The 13,372-nt window shown below is 53.4% G+C and overlaps 1 protein-coding gene across 9 annotated transcripts in view; it reads right to left on the bottom strand.

Annotated features, from left to right (window-relative positions):
- The window catches only part of LOC105704387, a 142,201-nt gene that overhangs the window by 2,126 nt on the left and 126,703 nt on the right, over positions 1–13,372 (bottom strand). For 6 of the 9 annotated variants that reach the window (XM_023432686.1, XM_023432690.1, XM_023432692.1 and 3 more), the window contains 5 exons: positions 2,740–2,819; positions 1,075–1,606; positions 726–875; positions 440–654; positions 40–336 (listed from right to left, as the gene is read on the bottom strand). In XM_023432686.1, the coding sequence (XP_023288454.1) occupies positions 40–336; positions 440–654; positions 726–875; positions 1,075–1,606; positions 2,740–2,819 (1,274 nt within the window). The remainder of the gene's footprint in view (positions 1–39; positions 337–439; positions 655–725; positions 876–1,074; positions 1,607–2,739; positions 2,820–13,372) is intronic. The other 3 variants (XM_012433567.1, XM_012433572.1, XM_023432695.1) reach the window with 3 other exon arrangements.

The raw sequence follows: 13,372 nt of genomic DNA, 5'->3' as shown, positions 1-13,372 counted from the left end.
ATCTCGGGCGCGATCGGGGGAGTCCGCACTAGGACTTACCGGGAGGTCCTCCTCGTCCTTGTCCTCCTCCTGGGGCTCGTTAACCGGCGCCGGCTCCCGGTCGCTGGTTTGGGCCTGCGCCTTCGGGGAGGACTTCTCCACCCCCAGGAAGTGGCCCCCGATCGAGGTCGTGCCGTCGCCGTTCTGGATGACGTCGTCGTAGATTGGCGACTCCTCCTCGTGGACCGCGGAGGGTGGATAGGGTGGTCTGACCTGGTCCTTCCGCTCCTGGACGTAGTGCCCCACGGATCCTCCGGACTGGCAGTGGTCCAGGCAGCCGTGTCGGCAGATCTCGACCTTCGTCAGAGGGGATGCATGTCAGGGACGGAACCCGGGGCGGAATGGGAACCGCGAGGATTAGGAACGGCGGCGACAACGTTACCCCTCGCGCTCGGCTCACCTTGCACTTAATGTGGACGCTCAGGGCGTCCGGGAACTTGAACGCGTGGAAGAAGGCGTAGGCGATGACGGTGGCGCGGTCGTCGGAGCCCCTGGCCTTCAGGAACCGGCTGATCATCTTGGGCCTCAGGACGCAGCCGAACTCGTCGCTCAGCTGGATGGTGTGGCCACCCCCGTCCGAGGCCGCGCACGACTTGACCCTCATGTCGAACTCCCCTGGACGGAACGCGAGGAAGAGAGACACCATGAGAAACTCGTCCCCTGGACGGGCTAGGAGCTTCGAGTACCTTGGAACGCGCGTCCGCTCGGTTTACCTCGGTAATCGTTTATGGCGACGACCAGGGTCAGGGTGGAGCCGAGCGGCACGATGCCCGAGACCGGCGGCGCCCAGGGTCCCTTGCCATGTTGGATCTCCATCCAGCAGTCCACGTTGTCGCCTGCAAGTCGACTCCGGGTCAGCACCTCCCCCCAGGTCCCCGGGACGATAATCGCCCGCGGTCTACCGCAGCCTCTCGGTTTTCCCTTCTCTCCGGGCGCCTATCTTTGCTCCGGGTCCTCGACGGGGAGAAACCTGACCGAGTCGGCGCCCGGAGAGAGAGGAGCGGCTCCGAGAGGCGACCGACGCATCCAACGCACCTCGGAAGTCCAGCTGGATCACGTCCAGGTCCGCGATGACCATGGGAGGCTTCGACGCCGTCTTCTCGTAGTCGTTGAACCACTCGCACCGCAGCCTCTTCGCCTCGTCCCAGACCTCCAGCAGGTCCTTGTCGTACTGGACGACCACCGTGTTCTCGTAGAACTGGCCGTGCATGTCCGGCTTCGTGCCGCATCTGAAATGCATCGCGGAGCACGTGGTCGTCCCATAAGACGTTCGAAACGCATCCCCGACCACGTGGTCGTTCCATAAGACATTCGAAACGCACCTCGCGTAGGCTATCCGAAAGGAGAAGAAAGTCTGGCCGGTGGAGGGCGGGACGTAGACGCATCTAGGGTCGGCGTGCTGTCCCTTGGAGGAGACGATCCCCTCGAAGGGCTGGGAGAAGGACAGGTGCACGTCCATGTGGTCCTTGCCGCACATCACCTCCAAGGACCGAATGGCCGGCATGCCCTCTGGCCTCTCCAGCGGCCAAATGTCGCTGCTACTTTCGACGCTCCTTGATGCGGCCACCTGCGGATTCGAGACGCGGAACGTTAATCCTTCCCTTGCCCCCCTGGTGGAGGCGCGTGCCTTCCTCGATTCGGGGCTCTCGATTTGACAGGGTCGACCGGAGTCGTTGGTCGTCGCGACGGCGACGCGCTCCTCCGCTGTAACGGGAGAGGCGTCTTTACCGCTGCATTAACGGTCGGCGTTTTTCGCGCAAGTGAAAACAAGTTTTCTGCACACTCTTGCGATCGCACCGTTAAATGACAAGGTTTCGTTAGAAATGATTAGGACGCGGGGGGCACGCGTGCGTTCCGCACGCGGGTTTCAGGGCCGCGACTTTTCCTCGTAATCGATTATGCGCGGAATGGCGGGAGGTTAACGGCCGGACGCGGATGGTCCGATTGCGAGGGCTTATCGGTGGCTCTTATCGAGGCGTCTCCGTTGCGGAAAGGATGCCGAATTCTCTCCGGTATCCGGTCCCGCCGAGTTCTTGATCCGCGACCGCGGAATTCGGATTCCGGAGCGGATTCCGGAAGCTCTTCGGATCCGCTCTAGAATCTGGAGAAACGCGCAGACGGCGTGGAGGAGCCAGGGAGGACCGAGAGTGCTTCTTCGTGAACGAGGGCTAATTACCGCAATTTATTTCCGCTCTAACGCACCCTTGACGAGACGTTTTCCCGCTCCTTAACGAGCGGAAATGCTTCCGCTTCCCCGAAGCCGCGCGGCTCATCCGCGGAATTTAAGCAGGACCCCTCCACCTTGACCCACGTCTGCAGATACGACATCGCCTGTGCAGGTCGGGAGGGCATTGATGTCTCCCAGCATACAAGTGGTACCCTGATCAACATTCGCGGTTTGTCCGGATTTGTGTTGCAAATCGGGATGCCGGCTCGCGTATGCATATCGAACGTGCCTGTGCATTACCGCATGCGTATTTCGGTGCGTCTTTTCCGCGTCCATCACCTCCCGTTATCATCGTAAGGGAAATCACGTTTCGCGTCGTACATCGGGCACAAAGGCCCCGTGGTACCGAACAACGCGTAGAAAGTACCGGCCCGACGATTACGCGTAACGGTCTCCGGGGATTACGCATCAACGGAAACTTCCGCAAGCTCCGCACCGCCGACTTTGTCCGATAACGTCCCGACGACACTCACCATGTAGATTAGCGTGTGTAGCAACTTCCACAGCCCTGGCATCCTGGAGATCCCAGCCTCTCGCGTCGAAACGTACTTTCCTGGAACACGGAGATGCGTTAGTTCCCTGCCTTTTGTTTCTTCCTTTAGCGTTAAGGTGGCGCGACGGTAGAGTTAGAAATCTCCTTTTTGGAGCTTTTCTTCCGATAGGATGTACCGAATAGTTTGAAACTTCACAACGTGAAGGTGGAAGTGGGAAGGAAGGTCTCTACCAGCGTGAAACTTCAATTTTTTAACTCTTTGGTTACTAAGAGCGCCTAAAGGCGCCCGACGTTTGGTCCAATATCGCCTGCCCGGTCAGAGGAACTTCGCCCATAAGTCGAAATGGCTCCGTGTTCAAAAGATTAAGAAGCTTTCGGAACGAGGACGCGCGGTCGGTCTTTAATCGCAGTCCTCGATTTACCGCCGATTACGGAGACTCGGAGTGCGTTCTAGATGCACGATCGTATTCCTTCGAGGCCGCTGACGCGGCACAATACCATTTCCAGGACAAAGCTCAATCAGAGCGTGCGGATTCCACATGCGGCGCATGGCCGACTTGGGCTTTTTTCCCCGGCACGGCATTAACGAATTGATAAGCGCAACGGTACCGGATAACGTGTCTCTAAGACTACTACACGCAATGCACCCGGACGTGGACGCGTGTCTAAAGCCCTTTTAAACTTTCGAGGAGAGCGCCCGACGTTTGGTCCAAAATCGCCAGCACGGTCCGAGGAATTTCGCCCATATGTCGATATGGTTCCATCTTCAATTCCCAACATCAATTAATTCCACCGGTCATACGAGGTATCGTTACGCGGTATTCCTCAATTTTCTCATCCGTCGTTTTATCGGCCATTACGAGTCGAGAGAGAAAGGGAGATGACGTCGCGCGTCTCGACGCGTCGTCCCAGTTCTCTTGCCTCTCGTCTTCGTCGCTTTATCGGCCTCGAGCGATTTAATCCCCACTGGATCTAGGACGTTTTCCTTGCAGGCTTAGAGTGATCCTTTGGAAGCGACGAAGGAGATTAGGCGATCCTTCGCTCGGGAAATGATAAGGAAGTCGCTGCGATACCTAGGTCTCTCCTCTTGGATTACATGATATACTAATTTTATGTAATAATTTCAAATAAGATATATAACACGTGTCATGAATTTAATACACACGTATGTAAAAAAATTATCAAGGATATTAGTAATTTTATGATGGACAGGGTGCGCACCGCGGTTGCGCAATAGAGGATGCACCTGCGGCGAAGCAGGATGCTCGGAGCTTCGTTCTCAGCCCCGGACAATACATTCCTGGGATGTTTCGACCAGAGGCCGGTGTACACCTTCGTAACGGTTGTTTCCCCACTATCAGCCCAACACTCGCGTGCGATAGATCCCACGCTAATCATATCTCCCGCTCTTCGAATCCTCTCTTTGGCTCTTCTGTACACTGGGAGACATCAATGCCCTCCCAACCTGCACAGGCGATGTCGCATCTGCAGGGGAGGGATTCATGTCCGCCACTATACACTGGGAGACATCAATGCCCTCCCAACCTGCACAGGCGATGTCGCATCTGCAGGGGAGGCACTCATGTCCGCCATTGTGTATAACAATGGAGTTATAACTGATACGATACTTATTGATAATATAGACCCCACGCACCGATTACCCCGGCACCGGGGTCGGAAGAGATCCTGAAGAGAGTCCCCGTTCCCGCTTCGTTTCGAGGATTCGCGCCGACGCACCTCTGTTACGGTTTACTGTTTAATTAGGTCGTTAGGCCATGCTTCCAATTAAGGAGAATGATAGGTAACGCTATCGACCTCCTCGATTCCTTTCTGCGAGGCGTGGATCGAGATTAGGGATTTAATTCCCATGCGACTAGATTTTCGATAAAAAAAATGTCGCACCGTGGCGAAGTCGCATCATTGATCAACATTTAAACGTCCTATGGGAAAGTTGATCGGATGAATTCCAAAATAGATCCCAGGACCATGGGCGTGACGATGGCGGATCGATCGCGTGCCTCCTCCTTTTTCCCCGAAAGAAATCCCCCACGTCCCTTATTAATTATTAATCACCGGGAGATTCGTTCTCGATTACGCCGAGGTGGGGACTTTTTGCGGGAAATTTACCCGAAGGTACACACTTTGGTGCCAATTATCGATTATTAATTGGATCCATCCCGAGGACGACGGGAATTCTTGGAGGCCTTCTTCGGCGACGTTTCCGGTCCCGAATTTCTCCCTCGGGTTTTTCGAGGCCCTTAATGGGTTAAGATAGAAGCGGCCCATAAATCGGACTAATTGATTTAACCCGTGGGTAAATTCAATGGGAATTAAACGGCCACCGGAAACTCGAGAGATGCTATCGTCACGGAGTTACCGTAATGGCGACCTCGACTTTATCGCTCTCTTTGACCAGGGACCGGAAACCGCGGAGGCGCCTTCTTGCTTCCGTTTTTCTCCCTGAGGAGGTTCTCTTTCCCTCTCGGAATCGATCGACCGGAAAGAGTCGTCTCTCCTCCACTTCCTGGATTTCGGTTCCTCGGCCATGGAGAGGGAAAGGATGCTTTACTTTCTTCCGTCGTTATCGCGGTACTCTTTTTCCCTTATCTCGTCCCACGGCGTTATGAATAATAAGACACGTGTTATATATTTTATATAAAACTATGTTACAAAATTAGTACACCATGTCTGAATATAACTTCCAAGAAAATTGTTATAAAATTATAATATATTTTTTTTTTCAATAGTACAGCCCATTCATTACCGTACGTACTACGTCCCATTGAGCCGAGTAATCGTTCCGGATTCCTGCTCGGAGAGCCGATAAATCATGAATCCGCCTCGGCGTCTCTCTTCCTCGACTCTGCCGAGGAAAACGAAACTCCTCCGAAGGAAGTCGATCGCGATCATTATCTTTCCCTCTGATAAGAGATCCGTTTACACATCAGTAGATCTAACCGCGGCTCAGGTAATTATCGCCGATTACCGTGACCAAGATGGATTTAACCGAAGAAATATATTATTTAACCCTTCGGCTACTAAGAGCGCCTAAAGACGTCCGACGTTTGGTCCAATGTCGTCTGCACGGTCAGAGGAATTTCGCCCGTATGTCGAAACGGCTGTTCAAAGAGTCAAGAGCGTACGAATGAGTCCGGCCAAGTAATCCCGAAGCGTTCTTCGCGTCTCTTTCGTCTATTTCTTCCGTTCCTCCTTTCGCGGCCGGATTGCGGCCGACCCGCGCGGACGACGCGGCGCGGCGGCTCGACGGAAAGGTAATGGCATCGGGAATAATGGATAATGGGCACGTATCTATCGCTGTACCGGTTTTCGATTCCGAGTCATTACGGTAAACGACGACGCAACCCCTCCGGCTGCGGCTGCGATTACGCGCGACGGGGAATTCGGCACACGTCGGTACACGGACGGACGACCTGGATTTTAACGGGCACGTGAAATCGCCTCTTTCGCTCTTTGCTTTCGGAGCCGCGCGCGAAACGCCCCTCGGCAAGCGGTTTACGGCGCGATTTTCTATCCGCTTTGGAAGAGCCGACCTCGATCCGGCGGATTTCGCCGGATCTTCCTTCCCATCGAATTCCGCTTCCGCACGGACCCGCTGAACCCTAGGGAACTCTCCCGTCGGTTCCTGGGGACGAGCTAATCGGATCCTTGTCGCCGACTGACAAGTGGAGGCGCCTGGTTTCGGTCCGCCGTGATACGCCCGTCTTTTGGTGCTGGTGGGGACCTTTCGCGAAGAACGGAACGACGGAACACCTGTTCGAAAAATCGTTCCCGCTCGGAGCCCTTTCTTTTTTTCGACGTAGCCCGGTCCGCACCTTCATTTTTTAAGGGCGGATCGCAAACGATGACGCCCGGAAGATGCAAGATACAAGTCCCTTCTCTCTCGGGCGGGCGTGAGAAAGATTCGAGAGGGAGGCGGCCGATAACCGGCGGCGGCATACCGCGTCGCGGTGCATCCGTCTTTCTCACGGAGCGCCACGACGCGCTTTTTTTTTTTCGAGGTCAAAAAATCCCATTGCGCTAGGTAACCGCCGATTTCCCGGTGCCACGGAAAGGGGTCGACGTCGGAATCATCGCGGATTCCGCCGATTTTTCCGGAGCCGCGGAAGAGGGTCGGTCGACGTCGTCGATTTCCACGAGGTCGCGGAAGAGGATCGACGTCGTCGATTTCCTCGAGGACGTTGCGGAGTATCCCTTAGCCCGTCGTCGAAATCCGAAACCCCGAAATCCCCGGCAAAGCGTTCGGCGGACCGCTAACCGGAATGCTCGCTAACTCGGCTCGGCCTTAGCTCGAGGCGGTGGAGTGTCCGGTGCGTGGCGTTCGGTTGACGAGAGAGCAAGAGAGGAGCAAAGAGGTAGGAAGAGAGACGGAGCGAGATGGGCATGCCAGGCGTCCCGCTCCTCCACCTCGGTCCATCTCTCTCCCTCTCGCTCCGGGCCCGGAGCACGTGGGGCTGTCGAGATCGGCCGCGGGGCCTGGCACGAAAATTTGGTGAGGCTCCCGACCGACCGCATTCCCTCCCCTCCAGGAGGCCGAGGAACCTTACCCTCCGTCGCGTCGGTCGCGTCGGGGCGACCGGGGCGACCGGGGCGACCGGGCCGCGATCAGCTGACCGAGAGGAGCGGCTTACCTCGAGAGCGCGGGAGCCACGCGTCGTTACCCGGAGCCTGGGAGCTCCTCGTGGGGCATCCTCGGGGTCCGCTTCTTCCTCTCCTCTAGGGGTCCTCCTGGATCCCCGGACCGAGGTCGGCGCCGGGTCGCCGATCCGACGACGCCTCGGTCAGGCCTCCGGAGAGCGCATCGGGCGCGACCTCTACCCTCGGAGGACCTTCCGGAAGATCCTCCTCGACCCAAGACCTCTCCTACCGGGAGACTCCTGGTCCCGCTCCTCCTGGGGTCCGGGTGCGACGCGCGGGGCAGGAATCCGACGATCCCGTCGCGACGAAGACGTTGCGCCGACTGATAACCAGTCCACTTACCTCCGCCGAGCCCCTAACCCCGAAGTCGCCGGACGACAGGTGCTCCGAGGAGAGGGAACGCCTGGAGAGGACGCGGAGGGAGGTGGAGGCCGGCTCGACGCTCTCGACGCTCCCAGCGGGCGTCGCGGCGACTCGGCGACGAGGGGCACCAGCCGGCGCGGCCAGACCGAAGAGGGCAACGACACCGATCGGGTCGGACGGCTTCGACGCTTTGCCCAAACCCCGGGCGACGCGCCGCGACGCGCCGCGACGCCCGACGCTCCTCCAGGACTCCTACCGGGAGCGCCGCGGAAAATACATTTTCTCTTTTCATCGGGACAGGGAAAAACGAGACGTCTACCCCGGGTTCTAGGAACGACCGGGGCCGGGACCAGCCGAGGAATCCGCGCGCTCGGATGCCCTAGAAGGAGGTTCTCCAGGAAGTCGACGGAACCACCGGGGTCGGAGGGGGATTTTCGTGTGACGATGGTACCGATAAAACTGATCAAATGCAATGTTAAAATACTAAAATTTGACATTGAAGCAGACAAATACCATTTTCGCAACTGTGCCGCGACGGTACCGACGAGATTGATGAAACGAAGTTTGAAAATCCTAAAATTAGACATCGAAGCAGAGAAATATTATTTTCGCGTGGCGACGGTACCGATGAAACCGAGGAAACGCAATATGAAAATGGTAAAATTCGAGATTGAAGCATAAAAGTATGATTTCCGCGGCGTCGCGCGCGGGTTAATTCCGCGGAAGTCGAGGCGGGTATCATTCCGCAGAGCACGTTAGCTCGTCCGCGTCGTTGGGAAAAGGCGTCGGTAAAAAGAAGCCGCGTGTGACGGGCATTTTCGATTCGTTAGGCCGGGACTCCGAAAAGGAGGTCGGCGCGTCGCGAGCACGTGGTCCCCGGGACTCGGGACCCCGGTCGCGCGGAATGTCCGCGAGACTTCTTCCGCGACCGCCGTCTTACGACTTCTCGGTACGCGACCCTGGGCTGTAATTACCACCTGTCCACGGGATCAAAACCTATCGCCTCGGCCGGCCGATCTTTCGCCCCTTTCTTCTCCTAGGAGCGCCGAGAAGTCCCACAAAGTACGGGAATCGTTCTACCCGATGGATTTCCCGAAGACGAGGACCAGTCCCCGTCGAGTGGCGAGGAGTTCCCGCGAAGGCACGTCAGGAACGCTTTCCAGCCCCCACTCGTCCACCCCCGAGGAAGGGTCGAAAGAAACATATATGTTTCTATCTTAATTCACTTTCCGAACCCTTTGAACACGGAGCCATTTCGACATACGGGCGAAATTCCTCTGACCGTGCAGGCGATATTGGACCAAACGTCGGGCGCTTAAGATGTCAGCTAAGTAGCCAAAGGGTTAAGGGCGGAAGAAACGGGGTTTATCCGTTTCGCGTGTCCGTCCCGTCGGCATCGCGGCGCCGATTTACCTTGGCTCGTTCCACATATACCCAGCCCGATTGCATGACGCGTATAAAATACTTCCACGTCCGGCTGTTCCTGATTTTTTTTTTTCCCCATCCTCGACCGAGCCGAGCGAGTCGAGCGCGCATGCGCACCGCGAGATCGTTACTCGCGATCTCGCACGGCGAAGATGCTTTACGAGCGCCGCTTTCGCGTCTTATAACACGCGGCCTACTCGACTCGATTTTCCGAGACGGTCATCCCTCGTTTCCTCCCCCTCGTCCTGCCCCGTTAAGCTAAGATATTGATTGGGAATCGATATCAATACTTCCGCGGAGAAAGACCCGCGGCTGACCGGAAGTTCTTTATCCCCTGGCGACTTCGACGTACGTCCTATTGGCCAGTAGAATTGGAAATTTGGGCCAAACTCAAAGTATGAACGGATTTCATGGTTAAATGTTACTCGAGATATGAATGGGTTTCGTTGTAAAATACTACTCAACGTATGAACTTAGCACGTGATCATGCTTTTGCTCATGAAATTTCAATTTTCACCCAAGAAAAATTGTTCATCTATCTCAGACTAAAACGTTATTAAAAATATTTTTTTAAAACCATTTTGGGATACCCATCGGTATGACCGATTCCTACGTCGCGGGGTCTTGCAATGAGCTTCTTGAAACGAGTACTTTGGGCTCGGCAGGGTACTTATGCATCAGCGGTGCATTCCGACGGGATGCACAGGGACTAAGAGAATGTCCAGAAGTGCACTCGTGATTCGAGAGGAGCCTCTCTCACCATCGCGAGGAGATGCATCCCGACTGCGAAGAAGCTATCCGCGGAGTCAAGAGTTCACGGGTCCTCGTCCCTCTATCGCTATCATTCTTTTCTGAATTTTCCTAGCTATCAAGGCCAACCCCTATCGGTTTAAAAAAATTCTGAGTTCAAGTACTATCCCCAGGGTACTTCCACAAATTAACTCAAGCCCCTACTGGGACCCTGAGGCACGGAAGAAAAATCATAAAAATAGCAAAAAGGAAGGACTTTAATTTTCTTCACTGCTAAGGACTACTCTTTAACGCGTATCATCGCGTCAGCTTCCGTTGCCATTATTCTTGGTCCGTGTTTCATTCGATATTTTCCGTTAGGGGACAGTATGACGAATAAACTGGGTGTGGATTAAAGTTTAACGGTGGCGATCACCCCTCGAGTCCGTTACTCTTGGGACGTTCGTATGCAAATCAATGGGCTTTGTGTTTATTCCCGATGCAAACGCGAAACGGAAGACGTTACGAATACGGACGAGGGAATTTCTTTTTGGAATACTTAAACGTCTTAAGCCTCTCCTGGTAGCCGTACTCTCGAGATACATTAGCGGTACTCCGGGTACTAAGAAGTCCCGTCACGGCTGTTAAACCTAGACGGACAAATAGAGTCGAAAACGTTAAATCCAGGTGTAACGATGAAAGGAAATTAGCGATTCTTGACACACTTCAAGAGTCAATTTTTCTTGTCTTTTTTTTTTTCAATTTTTTTACGGCACCTCCCGTGGAAAAAACGCTTCTCTAAACATTCCTATCCCTGTGATACCCGGCTCGATGTTAAAGCGCAGTGTTAAAAAAAATTCGTACACTTTTAATTGAAGGAATTTAGAAGATAGATAGATAGATATTGAATGAAATTTCATATCACCTTAGGTACGCCTCGTTACCTTGGTTTACGGCGAGGTTAATTGCGCATAATTGCTCGGTTGACACTCGGGGGTAACTTGGACTAATTGGACGACGACTTAATGACGTAACGACCACGTGCTCGGCGGCGCGTCAGCTGATCAGCTGTTCGAGGGTCGACCCACGTGCGTAAATCGCTAGTGCGTATTTCGAAACGCATTTTAGCGTCGCGATGGCGTGACCGCCAGTCGGAGAGACGTTAAGTACCCCGTCGAGAAGTTTGCTCATGGGCACGTCATTAATTAACTTCCACGGCCCCCGTGCAAGACATTAACGGGATAGAGATCCGCATTCGCGGATCCACCGCCGTCCCGAAGGACGGGGACAAAACGAACGCTTAGCGTCGCGACGACCCTAATGGCCCTAAATATTCACCCCGTATTTTCAATATATTCTCGAGTTCAGGCGACATATGTCGTATGCCAAATTTCGAATAGGACTTTGCAATGTTGATCAATTATGTGACTTCGCAACGATGCAACATTTTTTTTTTTTGCGAAATATATTCATATGCGAAAAAATGCTTGGGACCCTATCCTCGAGTTCATGCGAAATTGTCAATTTTAAAGTCGTATGCAAAATTGACAATTTCGCAATGTTAAACAATGACGCGAAAATGGCAAACTTTTCACGCGAATCCATTGGAACTAGAAGGGGAAAAAAAGAAAAAAAAAATGCGGATGAACTCTAGAATCGGGTCCTAGAAGGTGGTCAGCTGGATGGCATCGCGCGGTGCGTCCGGTGGCACCGCGTCGCGTTTCTTGCGCGCGTGCTGCGCTGCGCTTCTCGGAGGCAAGTCTCCTTCCGTCGTGACGTCGCACCTGCCGACTAACTAGTAGAACCTGATTAAACTCTGCCCTATGTGTCGGGACCCCCCTGGCCCCCCTCGTCCTGGGGCACCTTCCGCGCGATCCGCTCCTTTTGCAGCGAGCGATTCGCATCTCGCAACCTGCCGATCCCGAATTGCGATTCCGGCCATTCGATTAATTGCAATTGAAATCTCCCCGGATACAATTTTATCATTACGCGGGGCATATCTGAAAATTATTCGGATCGGCACTTTTGCCTTAGCGGAAATCCCTCGTGGCGAACGGCGCGTGCGCGTGGAAGGAAAACTATCCCTCTAAAGTAGAGTAGTTAAATAAATGAAAATAGATATAACTAGGTATAATCAAAAATAAATATATAATATATAAATTGATACTAATTAGGAGGCAACAAGGGCCGAGGATCATGATAAGAGATATCAAGAAACTGGGAGGGTCGAATGATAAAATAGAGGAAATGGTGTTACCGAGGTCAGGGAGGATCCATAGGGAGTCGATTAATTATTGATTAAGCGTTGCTTATTCGTGATAAGGGACAGGAGGCGCCATGTGACAGAACATTTCTAAACTAAGTAAAGATGTTTGAGTTTACCGAAGGCTGCAAGAGATGGCGCCAGGTGTACCGTTGCGAATGCACCTGGTTAAAAGCTTTATCGACCTGATAGAAACGAAAAATGTCCTCGCATTGTGACCCCTAAGAGGGGAGGGAAATTATTACCGTAATTCTTGTGATAGTCCATTGATTGGTAGTTGAAATTATTCGGTTACCGATTTCATTAAATTTCTGCGGTAATTTTACTCGGCCCATCTCTTCGAAAAGCATTGTTTCGTATTGTTCTTTAATGCTTTTAATTATTCCCGGCGAAATTCTTGCAGTAATTAATTGACTGATAATAGAAATTAATTGGTTATCGATTTCATAAAATTCCTGCGGTAATTTTAGACGGCCTAGCCCTCCGAAAAGCATTGTTTAGCATCGTTCTTTATCGCGTTTAATTATGCCCGACTAATAGGGATAATTTAAGGTAAATTTCAATTGAAGTGGAAGAAGCGAAAAGCCGGGAAATTCCGGAGTCGGGTTTTTTTCCGTCGGCGCCTCCGTCAATTTTCCCGCACCGTGTAATCGACAGCCGTCACCCCCGAACTCGTCGGAAGTTTCCGGTATTCCTAGGAGAAGTATCTCCTCATTCCGCCCCTTTTCCGCAGCCGGTGCCGCGGATTCCCGATTTTGTCGGGAGGAAAAGGGGGAGGGAAACCACCGGCGCTCGACACCCGTGGGAAATAGCACTGATCGCGTGCTCCATGGGTACTCTTCCCTATTCTGGTCGAGATCGATTGACCAATCTTAGAGTCGAAGCTCCGCTTGGAATAAAGTCAAGTACCGCCGAGCCGTTTCCGCTTCCGGATCGCCCGGTAATCCTTTACCGCGTCTGACTAATGCGAGCCACTTCCACTTCCTCCTTTGCGGGAGAAACGCACCCCCGCGGATACGCGACTAACGATCTCATTAATTTTTATATAGGTTTGAAGAACACGAAAATTTAAGGGACACGTGTTTTTTTATATCTCCAATGGTCCACATTTAAGGGGTGAAACAACCCCCGAAAGTCTGGCGAAAATTCGATTTTTATATTAATTCTAGGTACATGG

The sequence above is a fragment of the Orussus abietinus genome, unplaced genomic scaffold (assembly GCF_000612105.2).
Source record: "Orussus abietinus isolate OABI.00-Male unplaced genomic scaffold, Oabi_2.0 scaffold40, whole genome shotgun sequence".
NCBI classification, from domain to species: Eukaryota; Metazoa; Arthropoda; class Insecta; order Hymenoptera; family Orussidae; genus Orussus; species Orussus abietinus.
This window is presented reverse-complemented; position numbering and strand designations above follow the sequence as displayed.